This window comes from Pezoporus wallicus, unplaced genomic scaffold (genome assembly GCF_028554395.1).
Source record: "Pezoporus wallicus isolate ANWC-B61680 ecotype Strahan unplaced genomic scaffold, APGP_CSIRO_Pwel_v1 contig_7545, whole genome shotgun sequence".
Lineage (NCBI taxonomy): Eukaryota > Metazoa > Chordata > Aves > Psittaciformes > Psittacidae > Pezoporus > Pezoporus wallicus.
In genome coordinates, this window is record NW_026642398.1 from 522,449 (window position 1) to 542,917 (window position 20,469).

The window sequence follows — 20,469 nt, forward strand, 5'->3', positions numbered from 1 at the left end:
GAACCTCCACCAGTGAGCAGGATTAGCTTAGTAGGAGAAAACCAGCCACACTGGTGACTTCTGACAACATAACATACAGAAAAGGTTAAATATGTCAAAGCACATCTTCATACATTTGAAGTAGTCTTAACTTGTGCATAACTGATTGCTTTGAGACATGAAAAGCTGTGTTCTGATTATGACATTGGGTTCAGGTTCGTAAGTCAATGGATGTCTGCTGTGCAGGAGAACTCCAGAGGTCACAATAGACATGCATCTGAATCCTTTGGCTGAAGTATCAGCCGTGTCTTCTACATGGCCCATACAATCAGAGCATGTTCATTACCAGAGCAGTGGGAACATAAAGGTGTCAGTCACAACGATCTGGTTACGCTTTTCCACATCACATACGTGCTTCCAGCCCTAAGGCTTTATTATTTGCGTTCAGGGTGAGGCATTCACTTCTGATCAGATGGTCTTCTGCAAAGCCTAGGAATCACTTAAATCCTCCCCAAACTCCTCTATGATTCATTTAGCTTTTCCTCCATACCTTCTATACCCAGAGCAGCTTGCTGTGGATCTTGGATAAAGACACTCATGCCTTTAGTGGGTGTTCTGTGGTGTGATGATCTGTACTGTGTCAGGGCTTTCCTTAACCTCTTGAAGTACTGTAACAGGCTGCAGCAGCAAAAGATAAAACTGAGATGGATGGCCTAGGTAAGACTGATGCTTACCTCGTAGGAAATCAGGGAGCTCTGTGGCCAGAAGTCTTCAGGTTAATTGTGTGTTTCATGATGCTGTGTCATTTGCAATAAAACTTTATTTCAGCCGTTCATGTGTGTGAACAGTATAGCCACGTACATCAGGTAGATGCTTCTCTTCCTTACTGTTAATTACATTTCATTAATTTCATTTGTCTTTTCTTACAAGGAGGATTCACACTTGTAAAACGTTTTCCATCTGTCTCAGCTGCTAATTTAAGGTGCAGAGAGACAACAGGTTTTCAAACCTTCGCAAAACAAAAGCATAAGCTGTAATTTAGGATATCTACTCAGTAGTCTATGACACAAAATGCTCATCTCTCCTTTTCTCTCCCTTGTCCTCCTCTGACAGTGCTGTGCTGCTGCAGCTCTCCCAGTCTCCTTTCCCTCTGTCCTTCCCCCTCTACTTTACTTACCAGATTCTCCCTATCCCAATCACAATCCTGTCATGCTCTTGATCAAAATGAAATAGCTTGTTCTTCTGTCTTGATTTGTTCCTAAGTCCTCCCAGGCTTCTGATCATTTTCTTTACCTATCCCTGCCTCCTCCTCCCCTTACCTACTGTATTTTATTTCATTTCACTTCATTTCATTTCATTTTTGAGGCAATACAGTCAAACTTGAACACAATATTCAATGTGAGGACATCTCATTAAATGGCATAATGGCATTGCGCTACTTTCAGCTTATTCAGAGTTCCATGCTTTCTGTACAACACGATTTTCTTTTCTTTTGCCACTGACATTGTGGATGTGGCAGATGTATTCATGGAAGTGTCCACATTTGGACTCTGAATGGAAGAATGGGAGAGTATCAAAGAGGTTACTGCAGCCAACTGTACTACAGGCTGTACTTGAGGAGGCAAACTCTTCACTCTGATTTTCCATGGTAGCGTTGCTGGAATGGCTGTATAGAAACCTTAGGCTAAATGATTTTGTTTTGTTTTGTTTTATTTTGTTTTCCATTGTAGGGGAGTTGGAGGTCTAGGCAAGAAAGATTCCTCATCGCCACAGAAATAATCGGGATCTGAGTTCAGGTCAGTTCTTGGCACAGAATGATATTGAGTAAGATGCTTTGCCTCACTCTGCTTTTGTTTTCCATCAGCAAAACAACTTTACTAACCTAACTTCTTATTCACTGGGATGGAAGCTCTCTTGGAAGAGGTGTTCCTTGAATATTAACCAGCTTTTGTGAGTCCCTCTTTCCTCTACATCCTTATCCCATGAGACTCTTCCCAAGCAGATCTTTGACCTTTTCCCTTTTCAGTGCTGTGGGACTTCCGTCCTTTGTGGTAGGATGCTGTAGGAAGTAAAGATGCTATGTGAGCACAGTGGAGTCATCTTGGGGACCAGCAGTGTGAACCATGGGCAGGACATAACCAAATGGGCCTTCTTTAGGGCTGGCCTCAGAAGCAGCAAAGAGATGTTAACCTTCTGTGAGCAAAGAGATGTTAATCTCTTCTCCTGGGTTAGAGAAGTAAGAGGCAAGTTATACAGTCAAGTCTAAATTAATCTTAATCTTAAAATTAATATCTTAGTAATTTCTAATGATAGCAGCAGGAGCATGTTGAGTTCTGTTGAGCGAGGCAGAAGGCAGCATGGCTTGGGCTGCTTCCCTTGTCAAGCCTGCTCTATACCCCTCATACCTTTCCTCTTACTGTGTGCTAAACCTGTTCCCACAACAAGCAGAGTTCTAGCATCATTGTTTTTCCTGCTATAGCTGGTATGTGCAGCTAAACCCTAAGGACAGACAATCAGGTCTGTCTTCCCTGCTTCAAACAAAGTGAGAACAGAGTTCATACAAAAAGATTCCATTCATCCCTCCAATTCCTTGCTGCATGTTTAGGCTAATTTTTTGTGTTGTGTTCATGAAAATCACCAGGGATACAAAAATGTAGTAGGCTTGTGCTTCTTCAAGACAGTTACAGCAGGGAGTTTCATGTTTTCCCATATAAGTAGATTTAAGAATGCTGATGTTATTAAAATATCCATCACCAGTGCTCTTATCAGTCTGTGAATGGAGGGGAAGTTTTGAATGGGATAACCTTTACATTTCCACATTCCACTGTAAATCAGTAGAGTAAGAGAAAATAGTTATCCATATCTATAAATGTAGAGGGGGTTTAACCCTGGAAAATGCCCCTCTGCAACTGCTAGCATCTCCCACTCCTTTTTCCTCCATTCACCAAACAAGCACTTGGTAAGTCTGTAATACCCACTGGGAAGAATATGTGGCTTATTCATCTGATGCTGCAGTGTGGAATTTTCTCCTTCTTTGTACACCGCTATCTCAATTGCAGGAATTTTTGTCCTTCTTTGTGGGATAAGGATTTAATTGCCATCTTTCCATGAAGAAGATGGTCAAATTAAGTGGGGAGAAAATGCATTTCAGCAGCAGCCTGAGTTATACACAATTAGAAGCTAAATCAAGGATGTATTTACCCCAGAGCTCCCCCTTCAACACCAGTCCTTGGCCTCTGGTCACCCCTCATCTCCTCCTGTTATGCCAGTTCTTCCCTATTTCTCATTCCTCCCTGCCTTTGCACCTCTTTTTGTCCTGGCAGTGTAAAAGTGGTGGTTATCCAATGATATTGCATCTGATGCTATGCCAAGTAACCCTTTTTTAGGGCAGCGTGTATCAGGTACGAGTTAAGCATGTGAAAATACAGCAAAGTCAGAACAAAAGTGACCTAACATCATCCAGTTTATCCTGTTCCTCCTGAAATAGGTAATTGCCATCTTTATCTGCCATTGGAAGTTCCTGCTGAATATAGGTAACGGCATACTAGGAAGAAAGCGGTTGTTAAACCACAGGTTGCTTCACTCACCGATTTCTTGTCTTAATCCTCATTTAGCTCCGAAAAGCATGCCGTTTTTCTACCTTTCTTAGAGATCTTCTTCTAAAACCCAAATACCTCAGCCCAGACCCTTATTTTTTACAAGATATAAAAGTTGGTTTATACCAAACTGCTTACACATTTAAGCCTCTGAATCCCTCAGCTAGTTTTAGTGCAGCTCTGACAATGAAAAGGGCTAATTTGAGATCTATTCTTACATTTATAGCACCATAAAGAATGTTCAGAGTAAAGACTTCATTTGCATACATCATAAAAATAAAGAAAATAATTTGCATAAAAGGCTGTGCATGTAGCAGTGCTTTGACTGAATAAGGAATGTTGGGAAATATGATTGTAAGATGAGAAAGCGGAGGCGGCGAAGAAGATGGCTTACCAAATGTAGGAAGGTTCTCAAGAGGTGGGATGCTCTGCTTCTTTATATTGCTAAATCCTTTGGGATTTTGCAGTTTTGAGGCAGACATGAGCTATAAAGATCCCTGGGAATCCCTCGAGAGGTGCTATGTGATGGGTGGCAGCTTTAGGGATGGATTCTCTGGGTTGAAAGCTGTAATCAGTGCTTTTCCCACACTAGGATTGCCCTCATCTGGCCAAATCTGGAGGGAAATCCCAGTGATTGGTTATGGATATATAGCATCTGTGTTTGCAGCCCAGATTCTCTCTGGTGTGATTCAGTATTGCTCAAGTAGCCTGCGTTGGAAGTACACTGATTTATTGTGCAAGGGGAGAATCTAGGTTGGTGACACACCTTTATGGTATGATGTAGTGCCCATTTAGGGATTTCTTCATTTTAGCATCAAAACCATAGAAAATAAACCTGACAGCCTACATTGGTGGTGTTTGTCTTAGTCATGGTTGCGTTATTGCCATATTTACCATTTTTTTCTTAGAAAGTAATTTTGCTTTCTGCTTTTACTACTTCTGTTTGCACATGTTGTCTTCTTGAAGCAGTTTTGAAGCCAGAGGAGCATGGATTTTAGATGCTAACAAACTCCTTCCTACAGCTTTAGAAAGTGCTTGGCCACTTTGCTGCTACAGATCTTCCTAGTTCCCCAAGTCTTTTGGGTAGGGTTTAGGTTTCCATGACTCAGTTCTCTCCCCTGTAAAATGAGGATTGTCAGAGATGATGCTGCACTGAGAAACAGTGTAATAGGCGCTGCGTAAATAGAATGGAAATGCAGATCTTGAGAGCTAAGCGTAGCAGCCTAAAGAGTTATGTGACAAGTTGTGGCTGTCCTGTGGTCTCCTCTCATCCAGCTAATGCCTGTAAAGCAGAACTGCTATTGGGATGGAAAGCCTCAGGAAATGTTTGAGTCCTGTGGTTGAGTAGTTACGTCTAACACCGGGGTGATTAGCTGCTGCTGTGGGGAAAACCACTCAATACACATCAGGGTTTACAGCCCTCTCTGATCCTGCCCTCATGTAAAGGTTAATGGATCCATGAATTGCTGGAGCGCATAGACCTTACCCGCAGACCGTGCTGATAAGGCAGCCCCTGAGGACTGCAGGTCCAGTACCTACTGTCCACCAAACCATTGCCACTATAAGGGAGGTCTCCCTGTGGAATCAAGGGAGGAAAGACCGCTGCCTGCATCATCAGTAGCTGAATTTCATAGGTTAAATTCATCATAAGGCTGTGATTGTATCATCGTATTGCAGTAGTTTCAGAAGACTGTAGGCATCAGAAATCACACAGAAAACAATTTGCAAGGTTCGGAGTTTCTGCTTGTCTCAGCCCAAATCTTCGTGTAGAGACCCCTCCTTCCCACCCTTTGCCTTGTAATTTAAGTGACAATAAATGTGCTGTGCTTCACACGCTGGGGCCACGCTACATTAGCCACACACACACATGCAGACACAGGGACAGCTGCATTTCAGTAGAGAAGTAAAACCTATATGGCTTGACGTTCAGTTTTAACCCATGGTGTAAACCAGCTCATTGTGTATTATAGGATGATTGCAGCGCAATTGTAGTTGGAACTGGATCTTTTGGAGCTGAACAGCTGAAATTAGAAGAGTGTAGAGAAACTATGGGATGTTGTCACCTGCCTCTGCTCTGCACTATTGAACAGATCGGGGTGCCAGGTCCCCCGAACAGCACATGTCCAAGCTTTGGGACTCAGACTCTTGCAAACTAAAGAGCATCTTGCCTAAGCTGTTATTTCTCCTTGCTCTCTGATATCTTGGTGCTGTTGAGAGGAATCTCTATGAAGAGAATGTATAAAACCAAACGGGATGAAGGGAGGAGGGACTGTAAAGGGCAGTTGTGTTTTGTAGGCTCTGAGGATTCATAAGGCTTGTGAAAAAGTCCATGCTGTGCATAGCAGGTTTGGTTTGCTCCCCAGTGCATAGCACTCTATGTTAGACAGCAGTTCTGGAAATGGAAATGGAAAAGTTGCTCACTTTTAGGATTTTCTTCTTGCCAGGTATGGTACCTTTCAGCTTTGCAACAGAATCCCCTTTAGCTGATCACCAGCAGCGTGGTCCAGTGAGCAAGACGGCCAGTTTGGGTGTGATGCTGGCAATACCAGCTAGTAATTTATACCATATTACACAGCAGGGCAGGAGCAGCTAATGAAGTGCTACCTAAGTAAACAGTCATTTGTGCAACTCCAATTAAACCTTTGGAAGTATTTCCAGCAGAGTATATACCACTAATGAATCTCATTGTTACAAAGTGCCAAGCAGAGCCAAGTGGACGGGGAGACCTTGCCCATCATCCCTCAATGGCCACAAATCTAAGAATCAGAGAATCAGAGAATGGTTTGGGTGGGGAAGGACCTTTAGCTCATCCAGTTCCAACCCCTGCCACGGGCAGGGACACCTCACATTAAACCATGTCACTCAAACACTAAGCCATGTCACACAAATCTTGCAGCCATAACTTAGCATGGGCATAGCTTGCACCATGAAGAGGAAGAATTCCTTGAGATGAGCTCTGTGAAGTCAGGCTGCTTAGACGCGGCAACCCTGTCTCCTCCTCTCCTATCTGCCTCTCATCCTGAGTACCTCCACCCTCCTCTCTTTCTCCATGACCTCACTTTTACTGTCTGTTCTCACATTCTTCTGTCTCCAGGAAAAGCTCTTTCCCCCCCCTCCCCCCCACCTCCTTCCCCATCTCTGCTGAATCACACCAGAGAGATAGAAAATTAAATATCCAGAACAATAGAGATCATCCCTTGCCCACTTCTGCCTTCTTTGCTAGAGATAATGCAGAAACCATCAAACCAAATACACTCAGTCTGTGAAGTTTCTATCACTTTTCTTTCCCTCTTCTTCACCTTATTAATATTGCAACTGTCTCACTCTACAATCTCATGTGTTAGCTTTACCCAGGCACGCAGCTCTGTGCTAATCAAAGCTTTGCCTCCTGATATTTTCCCCTGTCCAAGCTGGAACAAAGAAAATGAAATCTCAACAGCAAAGCACACACACAAATCGTTAATATTTGACCTCTGGAAAGGACTCATTTATTAAACATTTTCTCATCCCTTCAGGGTATTCAGAGACACAGTTTCTTTGCGTATTGCTTTGGCAGTAATACTACAGCATTTCCCCATGGGCTTCTCTAAGTGATCTCAAGTGTACATTAATAGCCCTTTGCCTTTGGCTTTCATGAGTATAACACACAGTTAATCACAGGATCCCCTTTAGGTGATGTGGGTTTTTTAGGTGTGGGGGTTTTTATCATTTTTTGGGATTTTTTCCTGTTTCTTTTATCTGTTGTTGGGGGTTTTGTGTTTGTTATCCTTTTTTGTGTGTGTGTACAGCTTACAAGAAGACAGTTTGTTACTCTTTCAGTCTGAAATATAGGAGCCTTCTGCCGCTGCTCTGGAGTTTTAACAGATGGAGAATATTAAACCCTCATATCTGTATCTATCTATGTATTTCAGAGTGTAAAAGGATTGATTGCCACAGAGCAAGACACTAAAAGCTGGTAGTTGGTTTTTCTCATACTGAAGCATGTTTCCCTCCTGATGGTAAATGGCTCCAGGAGGACGTTGACATACTGATCATCTACTCATACCATTCTGGGTGGCGGATGCCCTTATAGACAATTCAGAGACTGAAGGGCCTGGAATTACATATTAAAGAAAATAAAAAATCCAATCAAATCAACATAATAAAAACAGGAACCAGAAGTGCAATCGCTACACTGAGCACTAAATCTTGAATGGGTCTGTTTCAACAAGCTGTTTCTCAAAGTTAACTTTCTCCATTCTTGGGCTGAAAAGGGAAGATTCCTTATGAAAGAGGATGTGGGATCATGTTGTGAAGTGGTGTTGGTGGGCTCACATGGCCGAACTCAAAGGTTACTAGACCAACAGCTTGAAGGTGGAGCGTTAACTGTGGAGCAGTCTCTGGTCCTCAGAGCAGCTTGGATGTGGGACATTTCTAGCCCGAGGCAGCAAGATAGCTACATGTCCCTCTACTCTGCTCCTGTGAGACCTCACTTGGAGTATTGTGTGCAATACTCCACTTAAACGCTCAACTTAAAAAGGACATGAAGCTGTTGGAACAAGTCCAGAGGAGGCCACAAGGATGATCAGGGACTGGAGCACCTCCCGTATGAAGATAGGCTGAGAAAGTTGGGGCTGTTCAGCCTGGAGAAGAGAAGGCTGCGTGGAGACCTCAGAGCAGCCTTCCAGTATCTGAGGGGGGCCTATTGGGATGCTGGGGAGGGACTCTTCATCAGGGACTGTAGTGACAGGACAAGGGTGTAATGGGTTAAAACTTAAACAGGGGAAGTTTAGATTGGATATAAGGAGGAAGATCTTTAGTGTGAGGGTGGTGAGGCACTGGAATGGGTTGCCCAAGGAAGCTGTGAATGCTCTATCCCTGGTGGTGTTTAAGGCCAGGTTGGACAGAGCCTTGGGTGAGATAGTTTAGTGTGAGGTGTCCCTGCCCATGGCAGGGGGGTTTTAACTGGATGATCTTCAGGTCCTTTCCAACCCTAACTATTCTATGATTCTAAGATGGTACAGGAAGACTTCATGTGTTGGAAAAAGGAAAAATCTGGCTCTGCCAGGGAGGGCAGGCTAGTTTGGTCATGATGGTATGTATTTATATCCTCTTTGTTCCCCTCAAAAGCTGTATGCCTTCACTATATTGACCTCTAGATAGGATCAGACCCAAGGAATCTGCATATACCAGTTTATGCCAGATTAAATAAGACAACACAAGTAGCCACCTTCGTGCTTCCCCGTTACAACCCCAAACTCAACACAATCATCCTGCAAGACCAGAGCTTTGCTTGCCCTTGCCTGTGTTATGAGGCGCTTGTTGGGGTCTGGAGTCAGTGTCTTCTCCATCTCAGAGCTGCCCAACCATGTACATGCCATGACTCTAAGGGGTACAGGAGCAGATCTACGTGCAGCACTGAGCCCATGAAGCAGCAATTAGCAGCGATTTCTAAGTTTCCTTGGTTAAGCATTCATTGTATGTCACCAGCCCACTCTTTCCCTCCACCCCATCCCTCAACAGCCCGTTCTTTCTCAAGATCTCTTAATATCCTGTGATTTACCTACATATAAAGTATGTTACTTTCTGATTCCCACCGGGCATATGGAACAGATGTCCCTTTTCAAGGGCTTTATCAGCAATTACATATAATGTAGTGTAAATAAGTTTTTCAAGACCTTCAATTATGCTCATTAGCTTGAAGCTAATGAGACGTGGGATCAGATTTAAATCCACCAGCCTATAAATTTGGGGATGAAGAGGCTTGCTTTGGTCCACAGCTACGACAACTGAATGCAAAGCCAGTACAACAAGGCACTCTAGATACAACAAGGCAAAGCTCATCAGGGTTTGACTAGGAGCTTTGCATGAACTGGGATTCTGACTTGAGCTCTCATATTTTTACCCCAGACATTATTCAACTTGGTCTTTTTTTCCTTTAAAGGGGCTGCTATTTTAGACGTACAGGGGAGTAAAGTCTTCAAAGAGCACCCTCAGAGGAAATCACAGGGCAGCACAAATGTAAATATTCTATTTCTGGGAAGAGAGCATGGTTTTAGCTGTGGGCTACCCAGGTATTCTTAATTGCACATAAAATCACAGAATAGTTTGGGTTGGAAAGGACCTGAAGATCATCAAGTTCCAACTCCCTGCCGTGTGCAGGGACACCTCACACTAGACCATGTCACCCAAGGCTGTTCCCAACCTGCTTTGTACACTGCCCACTTCTCTGGGCAGGCTGTTCCAGTGCCTCAGCGCCCTCACCCTGAACTTCCCGTTTCAGTTTGAACCCATCACCCTTTGTCCTATCACTGCAGTCCCTAATGAAGAGTCCCTCTCCAGCATCCTTGTATCCCCCTTCAGACACTGGAAGCTGCTCTGAGGTCTCCATGCAGCTTCTCTTCTCCAGGCTGAACAGCCCCAGCTTGTTCAGCCTATCTTCATACAGGAGGTGCTCCAGTCCCCTGATCATCCTCATGGCCTCCTCTGGACTTAGCTCCATGTCCTTTTTATGTTGAGGACACCAAAACTGTACACAATACTCCAAATGAGGTCTCAGAAGGGCATCAGGTGCTTTAGATAAGAGTACATTTGGAGACTACAGGTTGTCTGCCCCCTTAGAACCCTCCTGTTCAGAGCTGCTGGGGAAAAGAAACACCAAACCAACAAAGCCCCCCCCCCAAAACACATCCTTCCCCAACAAAACAGAAGACAACAGATACGTCTATTTTAGTAGCTCCACTTCTGTTCATCAGGATCCTTTCTACAAGCTGATCTTTGCAGTACAATTTCTTTCTTCTGTTCCCCATAGGAAAATCTCATAATCTTGTCAAACATTTATGCACACACATATACACACATGTATTCTTTTGCCTTACAGGTTAGAAATAGCTCAAGAGAGCAGCTTCATCCATGGCTGGCTATTAATAGGAACAAGGGTGAAGAAGTGGCTGATAGAGAAATACTTTCTTAGCCTTCTCAGTTTCTCATCCTAAAGGAGAACATGGCTATTGGTCTCCTGCAAACGTATCTGAAGATAACTGACTTGTATTTAATATGCTGATTTTTGTTGTTGGATCTTGGCTGAAGCCACAAAGGAAATGAGACAGGATTAAATACATCCCAAAGAGATAAAAAAGGTATGCCTATTGCAGGAATGTGCAGCAGCCTTTGAAGTCTGTGGGAGGTATGACTGTTTCCTCCAGCTCAGAGTTTGTATCAGATTATTTAATTCTTTTTAGGGCTGTATATTAGCAGACTTTCGCAGTAGTGCAGCTTTGTGCAAGTAAGTCAATGAGCAGACTGTAGCAGAACTACTGTTATACTTCTGTTCTCTCTGTCGTGATCAATAATATATCACCTCCTCTACTGCTCAGTGTAAAGTGAAAGAACATTTCTCCCAAAAGACATTCTAACACTTTAAGGCTGGTTTTTTTTTTCTCTTCATATACATTTAAAATAGATATATAGGTAGATTCTGTTTTGCTGGAATTAAGTCTTTCCATACATAGAATCATAGATGGAGGAAACCTTAGTATCATAGAATAGTTTGGGTTGGAATGGACCTGAAGCTCATCCAGTTCCAACCCCCTGCTATGGGCAGGGAGACCTTACATTGGAACAGGTTGCCCAAGGCTCTGTCCAACCTGGCCTTGAGCCCTGCCAGGGATGGAGCATTCACAGCTTCTCTGGGCAGCCTGTGCCAGTGCCTCAGCATTCTCACAGTAAAGAACTTCTTCCTTATCTCCAACCTGAACTTCCCCTCTTTCAGTTTGAACCCATCACCCCTTGTCCTATCACTCCAATCCCTCATGAAGAGTCCCTCTCCAGCATCCTTGTAGCCCCCTTCAGATGCTGGAAGCTGCTCTGAGATCTCCACACAGCTCCCCTTCTCCAGGCCCCAGTGTTCTCAGCCTATGTAAAAGTGAACAAAAGGGTATTAACTCGGGAGGATGTCCCATGGCCTCATCCAAGAATGAAAGGCATCCTGGAAAATTCCAAAATGTGTTTTATAAATATCATCATCCAGTGCAAGGTGCCCAAATTGACTTCAGAAGTGGATTGTTGTTATTAGGAGTTGCTATAATAAGCAGAATCAACTAGCAGCTATTTCCTAATGGAGTTTTATAATTGCTTGTTGGATATTTCTAGTTTTTGGCTCAGAGTCTCTTATTCTTGTTGCTAACAGAAAAAGTGTAATGACAAATAGCTGCAACCTACCGTGGAGGACAACATCCAAGTTAGGAGCATATGTAATGACTGGTTTTGATTCACATTCTCTTACACTTTAGAAAATAAGTCTGGTCTCTAAAAGGCTCCCTGCACCACAGCTCAGTAATTGGCAAGAGAGGATGGAAATACAACATTCTGCAAGCAAAGCTGCACATTTCAGATTACCCTGTAAAAAGAGCAGGTGCTCTTTGTCACACATTCATAACTTCTTTCCACTACTCAATAATGATTTGGTATCAAGGAGTCGGCAGGACCTCACATGGAAGGATGCTGCCTTCGTGGTCTCTAGAGTATGGTATAGGCACGGATACTCAGTGCTCTTCTACACCACATTTTAAGAGTTAGGCTGGGCAGGAATTTAATGATTGTAGGGTAGGGTAACACAGGTGCTTTTCCAGTCAACAGGGAAGAGAATTCCACATGAAGGTGTCCACTAGGCTAGAAGGGTCACATTTAAGAAGGAGATCATGTAATTGAATATAAGCATCTGTGGTAGGATGAGAAGGTTCCTGCCATAAACTCCACTGTTCACTAGCTTGTCGTCAAGTATTAAGTATACTCGGGGCAAGAAGGAAGGAAAGAGGGAAGGAAGGAAGAGAGAAAGGGAAGGAGGGAGGGAGACAGGAAGGAAGGCAGGAAGGAAGGAAAGCGGGAAGGTAATTGCATTGTGCACTGTAGCTTTAGCTGTCATCACATCAGTTTTCATTACAGACGTAGGATTTCATGCCAATTTGCAAAGCACAGCAGATCCCCATTTGTGTGGCTTCTGAGTGCTTTTTGCCTTTTCAGAGAGGCTAAAATTCAAAGGAAATCATCTCAAATTTAATGTGGTTTTGCGGTATACTAATTTCAACCCTCTCTTTTCAGTAAACTCCCAGGTATTGATAGCAAATCCCCTGTAGAACTGACAGCCTCTCTCAATTTACTTAATCTTCTGGAGGCATCCAAGAGTTTATGCTCCAACAAGAGTATCTTTAAGGTGCAAAATCTTGCTTTCTAGTTCACTGAATGCAAGGAGGGCCTTTTGTTGATGTTACCTGCACTGTATCTTCAGGGAAGACAGCGAGTTTATAAGCGGCTTGTGAAATTCACATCCAGAAGTCAGGGATAGCAAAGAAGCAGAGAGATAAAACATTCCTGACCGTGCAAAGTTCAATATTGCAAACTGGAGAGGGAAAAAACCTCAAAGGATTGATTTTAAACTAGAATTAAATCTGTTATTTTTGCCAGTTCTTGCAAATTCTTTATGCAGAGTTCAATTATGGCGAGATTATTAATCTGTTAAGTGATTAATGTAAGATTCTATTAGAACAGACAGGTTTCTCATTACGGGGATCTTGGTTTATCACATCATTGCCAACTGCAGTGTTGAATTTTGAATGTTTAAATTCTATTCTTCTGAAGGAAAAGGAAACTTTCTATTCTTCTAGACAAACATCTAATATTTGTTTGGAGGCACACTTGACCATCTGAATTATATTTTGGCTACTAGAAATTCATTTTCATTGCTGAAAGATGCCATATATGTCTGGCGGATCTTCGGGAAAATTCTTTACCTCTGTCTTATATTTTCTGTATAAACTGAAGATCGAAGTTCTCTGGTTCAATCTGTTTGTTCTTTAATTGTACTGTAATTATTTGGGGGATGAGATGACGCATCGTTTAGAAAACAAATGGTGAATTAAAGTTAGGTTTAGTTATACAAAGCTAAAATCAAACAAAATCTGAGCAGTTTGCCTCTTTTACAAGGATACTGGAGGGGGACTGTTCACCAGGGACTGTAGCAATAGGACAAGGGGTGATGGGTTCAAACTGAAACAGGGGAAGTTCAGGTTGGAGATAAGGAAGAAGTTCTTTGCTGTGAGGGTGGTGAGGCACTGTCACAGGGTGCCCAAAGAAGCTGTGAATGCTCCATCTCTGGCAGTGTTCAAGGCCAGGTTGGACAGAGCCTTGGGCGACATGGTTTAGTGTGAGGTGTCCCTGTGCATAGCAGGGGGTTGGAACTGGATGATCTTAAGGTCCTTTCCAACCCAAACCATTCTGTGATTCTATGATTTATTATTTTTGAAACAGAATAACATTGGTAATGGATTTTAAATTTAGTTTTTAGTCTAAACAGGCCTCAAGATTCTGATGGTAAACTGTGATCTAAGCCAGACAAAATGCAGTCCCACACTTATGCTGAGAGAATTTTTAGCTAACCAGACTTCATCCTACCTCTTCTACAGAAAGATTGTCTCCTGGTAAAATCTGTGGCTAAGCTTTCCAAGAGAACACCGGGAGCTTCAACTCCCTGTACTGTCATCTAAATGTTAGGATTTGCCTTTGTAAGGAAATGCCCATTTCCTTGGTATCAGGCATGTCATGGGGAAGCAAAAGGTAAAGGCTGTAGTATAAATTGAAGGTAATAAAGACATGAAATACATCTGATGATGCCAAAGCTTTGTTCTTAAGGAACATGCTTTTTTCCTTCAGTTTTGTTTGGGATTCATTAGCTGCAGTGGATAATATAGAAAGGCTTAAGTAACTTTAGTAATCCTTCCAAAGAAACATCTGCATGCTGCAACGTGCTGCTATGCAGTGGTACTTGGGAACATTTCTGTAAGAGAAGCAGCATAGGATTTTCTCTGGTGCAGGAATGATCTCTCACCTTTGTATCCCTGCATTGCACCACTCTTTGAAGAAATATCCTAGTGATTCAGGAATACAAATACCATTCAGGGTCAGGGGGGTTCAGTCAGTAAGGTTTGGTTGACTCAAAGGAGAAAATCAGAGACTAAGAGGAGCATCCATAAGATGCCACAGCCAATCTTAACCTAAATACTGGAGGCAGTGGGGAAACCCCCCCTCTGGTTCTGCCCATGTTTCACTTGCCCGTGGCCAATGCTAGTGTAGATTCACATCTTCATAGCCTGTTTTTTTTTCCTACTTAATCAGTGCTCTTCCTGAAGCCATCAATCCTTTTTTCATCGCTCAAAGTGAAGAATTAAACCCTGGCTGTTACAATTAATAAGATTTTGAAGAGTCATATTTACAAAGGATGTTTGTTCTTTTCTGAGGTGAAGATCAGAGCTTGTTTTGCTGGAATTTCTTTTCCACACAAATCAAACCAGACTGTTTCTTTTAGTTGTTTTTTTTTCTTTACCAAGAGGGCTTCTGATGTTCCTTTTCCATCACATCCTTTTGCAGAATTACTCCACTTTCCACGCACTTTAATGTCTTAAAAACTGGCGAAATTCCTCACTGAGCTATGTGTTTAAGCTGACTGTATAAAAAAGGCGAATGAAGAAATGTAATAACTATTGAGCAAAATATTCTCAGCCTTTAATCTGGCATTGATTTAAGCCTCACAATGAAAATATAAGCAAAGAAACACAAATGAATTTGCTTGCATAAAACTTCTTATTAAAAGTGATAAGCAAGGCCTGGGAGAAACATTTATGCAGTTCATCTTCTTTGATTATTTCTTGCCTGGGTAGGCAGGAAAGAAATCATGTCAGAGCCTTAGCAGCCTGGCAGGGAGAGATGGCACAAAGTAAATGGGTATGTTATGAAAGGGAGATCAACAAGTCTGAGACCTGCTTGGTACCATGCAGAGTGTGCAAAGGTACACTCTGGTACGCTCAAGCACGCGGTGCTTGGCTTGTTCTGCAGCATGGCATTACGACTTCAGTAAAGGACTGACAGTGTTTGCACAGTGCCTGCTATTCCAGACCCCTTTTTTCCTGGCCTCTAAGTACTATCATAAGCATGATTAACAATATTTATTATAAGTGCACATTATATTACGCATTTCATGAGACTTCTACAAATCCATGGTCTTTAAAACATGCATTTCAACTCAAATTCCACCTCAGTCAAAACAACGAGAGTTATTACACTGCAACACCACAAAAACAAGAGAAAAAAAGACTTTCTTTTTCAATGACGCTTTATTTTCTGCAGATGGAGTCACAAGGGATCTTTTTATTTGCCTACAACTGCTTTCACTATAATTTTGCACGCATCTGTCTTCCAGGGATCATATTCACATTGTATGTGCAAGGATTGCCTGCCTTGCTAGTGGTATGCAGCCACTTCTGGGTGGAAAACTGAAGCTTTTCATTCACATGTCCTTCCATACCACTGGAAACTATAGGTCAAAATCATGTGGCCATATGTTATCTGTCTTTTTCTATGCAATCTATTTTTAGAGACCAGCACCCAATTGCTAAGTTGTCTACAAAAATAGTTATTTTATGATAACATTTAAGCTTTCTTAGATAAGGAAATTAAGCTGATGGGATGCATGTAAAAATCAGACAGCTCTTTGATATATTATCACACGGAAAGTGAATACTTAATATGAAACAGCTAGAGATTACAGAAGACGCTTTAAAGTGGGGAATACACTGATTTAAGGGGAGATGTTAAGAAATGATCAGTAGCTGTTGAAATGAATCGGTTGTACAAGCTGGGACTAACCTTATTTAGTATTTTCATAATGTGTTATTTTACCTCCGTGCACAGACAGGAGGTATTGGTAGTTCAGAGGGAAAAAAAAAACAGGTATCACAGAGGAAGAAGAGTTTTAACTATGTTAGTAAAGCAGCAAACACATTTCCTAGCACAAAGTACCAGGTTGTTCACTCAGGGACTTATAATTCCCACTGTAAATGATGTTACATCAGATGGAAGTGAGAAAGAGGAAAGCTTGTGCATCCCAGGCAGAGAATAAATTATTAATGCACAGGACCATGGAAAGATGCATGCGACAATAGGATGTGGTAGGTAAAGTATTTCTAGTGCTAAGAAGGACTCTTCATCAGGGACTGTAGCGATGGGTTCAAACTGAAACAGGGGTGTCGTGGTTTAAACCCAGTCAGGTAACTTGTTCACTCACTCCCAGTGAGTGGTGCCGAGCTGACAACAATCGAGGTCCGTGTCCGTCTCCCCCCCGCCCCCCCGCACCGGGGCTCTCCCCTTCCCCGCTCCCGGAGGAACGGGGAGGAGGATCGAGAGAGTGCAACTCCTACGGGTTGAGACAAGAACAGTCCAGCAACAAATCACCACCGCTACTATCAGCTAAACAATGATAAGGGAAAATAACAAGGGAAGAGAATACGATACCACCGGCCAAGAAAACGAGTTCCACCCGGAAGCCCCTGTCCTTCCGGGCAACTCCCAGTTACCCCCCACCCCGGGCATGACGTGCTGTGGTATGGAATACCTCCCCGGCTAGCCCGGGTCAGGCGCCCCGCCTCTGCTTCCTCACAGCCTCCCCTCTTCCCTGGCAGAGCATGAGCATCACAGAGTCCTTGGTCAGGGTAAACATCACTTAGCAACAACCGAAAACATCGGCTTCACCAACACTGTTCTCAAGCTAGAAGTCAAAACACAGCACTGCACCAGTTAACACAAAGGAAAAACATGACTGCTACTGCTGAACCCAGGACAAGGGGAGGTTCAGGTTAGATTTAAGGAAGAAGTTCTTTACTGTGAGGGTGCTGAGGCACTGGAAAAAGGTGCCCAGAGAAGTGGTGAATGCTCCATCCCTGGCAGTGTTCAAGGCAAGGTTGGGCAGAGCCATTGGTGACATGGTTTAGTGTGAGGTGTCCCTGCCTATGGCACAACAGTTGGAACTTGTGATCTTAAGGTCCTTTCTAACCCAAACCATTCTATGATTCTTTTCTATGATTCTGTGACTGCTGCCATGGTACCAGATACTGTGGGGACTTCAGATTATCATCTGTCATTCTAAGTAACAAAAGGGAGGTCAAGTAAAAACAGAGCTTAACAAGGCTACTGATATGGTGGGGAGGGGGGAGATGTTACCTGAAGAAAGGCATTTATACCTGCTGCAATCTGCAGTTTAGCATTGGAACGTGCTGGCTGGTTTCTTATTGATTATATAAGAAACTGTATGTATGACTATATATATTGACTATATATAATGGAAATATTGGCAGTGCATAGATGAAATTCCAGCATGGAAATTCACCTGTTCGCTTTCTGGATTAAAATGCCAAAACCAGAGCTTCTTACACTGCAGAAACTAAGTAGCTAAGATTGTCTCTATATGTCAGAGCAAAATAAGGGCTGAAAGGAACTGTTTATCCCTAAGATCAGTATTATTATAAGAACAGAGAGTAATAAAATGCTCATCAATATATTCATGCTAAACTTGGGTTAGTATTGTCCAGAGGAGACCATCTGACTAGGGTTTAGGTGGAGCCTGATGAGCTGGCAAGCTGGCAATAGCAGGGGAGAGGGCACCAATGGAGACATCCCTTTCAATATGTGCTCCCTAAGTAAATCATAGCAACAAGCACATGTCAAGAGAAGTCTCTCAGTGTCCTATCTCCACTTCTTAATTCTGCTGGACTCTATACAGCTCCTGTGACAGTTCTCCCCATACCGCTTTAGTGGTACCTGGGGCTGCTGTGGAATGATTTCTTATTGCTTTCGTCCCTTTATGCATTTGAAGTACCAACGTCTCAGTGAAATAACCAAGTACAGTGAAATACCCAAGAAGTATGATTATGTGACCCAGTTCTCTTCAAAAAGAGGTCATTGTACCCCAAAATTCGGTGTACAATGTAGTTTGAACCACAGCTACTGAAAGCCATAAGTGTGTTCTGCCACCAGCTGATTCCAAACCAGCCTAGAGAAAACATGGCTCATATATATGAGCTTCGGCTTATACTTGATTTGTTTCTTTGTGTCATACAAACCCAGTACTTCTTAGTAGAAGAATCTGACACCTTTTTCTTCTTTGCATAATTTGTTACTTTTGAAATTCATCTTACTTTCAAGACTGTCATATCTGAGTGCTTTCTGTTTAGGATGGTTATCCCTGTGTTTTCCCAAGCTTTGATTTGTTGGGATTTCAGTGCATCTTACCTGTGCGTTAGATTTCATGGGTAATACTTCGGAGAAGGCCATTTATTTTATTTAATGATGCAATTACAAAGGTATCTTGTTTATTACATTAGTGCCCACATCCACGTCAGGCTTGTCTTCAGGAGAATTAGCATCATTTGTCTTATTCGGGACCTGTAACTTTACGCTTCAATTACTCTGTACTATTGCATAAGTAACATTGCCAGGATCTCTATTAGATGGGGACACCAGGTGACTTAAGGAAATTTAATACCCTGGCATTTTCAGCTGCAGAGCACTTGGTCCTATTATTAATCAAGGCACCAGAGCCTTATTCATCTCCTGATTAAAGATTTCAGCAGAAGGGAATCATGCAAGCTTTCAGTACAGTACTTTTAATTAGGGACAAATTCAGCATATCACTATGCATTACTTCTTTAGTAGGTGCAATTAAAGAGCTGATCTGTAACGAGCCCACTTGGAAAAATATTCCTCTTTAAGTCCTGGCAGCCTGGTCTTAAAACACAGACCAAAAGAAATGGGGCATAAAAGCTATCCCTCGGAAAGGTGGATGGGAGAAGTCCTGTGGTCACTGGGACCACCTGATGGCTGAACACCTTTAAAGAAGGCAGGTTTGGTCACACTACATAGTATGCAAGCACATTTACAGTCTTCATGCAAGCTGGAAGTATGAGAGTCACTTTGGTTTAAGAAACAGTTTATAAATTATCTGTAAAAAGCAGTAGGATTTGATGCAGGTCACTTTAATGATCTAAATCTTATATATCCACTTCAAGTTAAATTATCTAGGCTCCTAGTGGGAAGAGAAAGACTCCTCCAATTAGGGATTTGTCCCATCCTATGTTAAGTGTTTGAGACTGGTTATCAATGCAAACTGTGTGATATATCACACCTGGCAACTGGGCTACCCCAAGATATTAGATGAGGCAGAGGAAGAAGGGTTTATATAACCAAAAAGGTTAAGTGATTGTATGCTTTAGAAACTCCGTAAAGGAATTTGCTCCATGTGCAATCAGATATAAACCCTCTCGTTTGCATACATGAGTGTTTTTGCAGTGGTTACCATGACTTACCACAACTTTCTTTGGGCTAATGCTTCCCTCAGCTTTCCATCCTCTCATCACAAGATTTTCCACTGTTTTGTAAAGCTTCTGTGGTGGTTATGAACATCACCATGAAGCACAATTGCAAATGAAGGGTGCATGCTACGTAACTGAGATGGAAAGTTTCTCCGAAGCGGCATGGATTTTAGTTCAGATAATGTATTTAAACATTACAAGCCCATTATTATGGGAAGCATGTGGACCAAAACCAAATTAATGTTGTTTTGCTAATTTGCTTATGGTTCCCCACAACAGATTCATTTTCTGTAATCTGCTTGGAGCTGACTGGTATGACCTTGAGTTTTAGGAACCATCACAGTTTTGAGTCCTACCCAATGCTTAGTTCAGGGGCTCTCCATTGCTAGAATGCTAGCTTAATATAGTCTTGCAGTCAGGTTAGAGCAGCTGAAAAAGCTACCACACCTCAGCTTCCAATTAGTAGTTTTCAGATGAGATGCTATAAATGAACATGTAATTGTTCCCGGTTCGTTCCAGCGTGAAGAGTAACAGGGACAGCATCTTCACTGAGGAGGCACCAAGTAGGACCTGAGGAACAATAAACCCACTGGTTTCTATGAAAAGAAGGTATCTAACCACAAATATAACTGTTCCTTAATGGATTCTTACAGGGAAGCTGAGGTGTCTGAAGGCACTGCTTTATAGAGAGCTGATGGAGAATACCAGACAAGCTCTGTTGG

General features: G+C 42.5%; 1 protein-coding gene across 4 annotated transcripts in view; it reads left to right on the plus strand.

Annotated features, from left to right (window-relative positions):
* TSNARE1 (t-SNARE domain containing 1) overlaps positions 1–20,469 on the plus strand; it is a 447,504-nt gene that overhangs the window by 327,733 nt on the left and 99,302 nt on the right. The window contains exon 11 of one of the 4 annotated variants that reach the window (XM_057429821.1): positions 1,710–1,775. The exons of the other annotated variants lie outside the window; for them this stretch is intronic. Coding sequence (XP_057285804.1) covers positions 1,710–1,769 — 60 coding nt within the window. The 3' untranslated portion in view covers positions 1,770–1,775. The remainder of the gene's footprint in view (positions 1–1,709; positions 1,776–20,469) is intronic. 4 annotated transcript variants of the gene reach the window in all.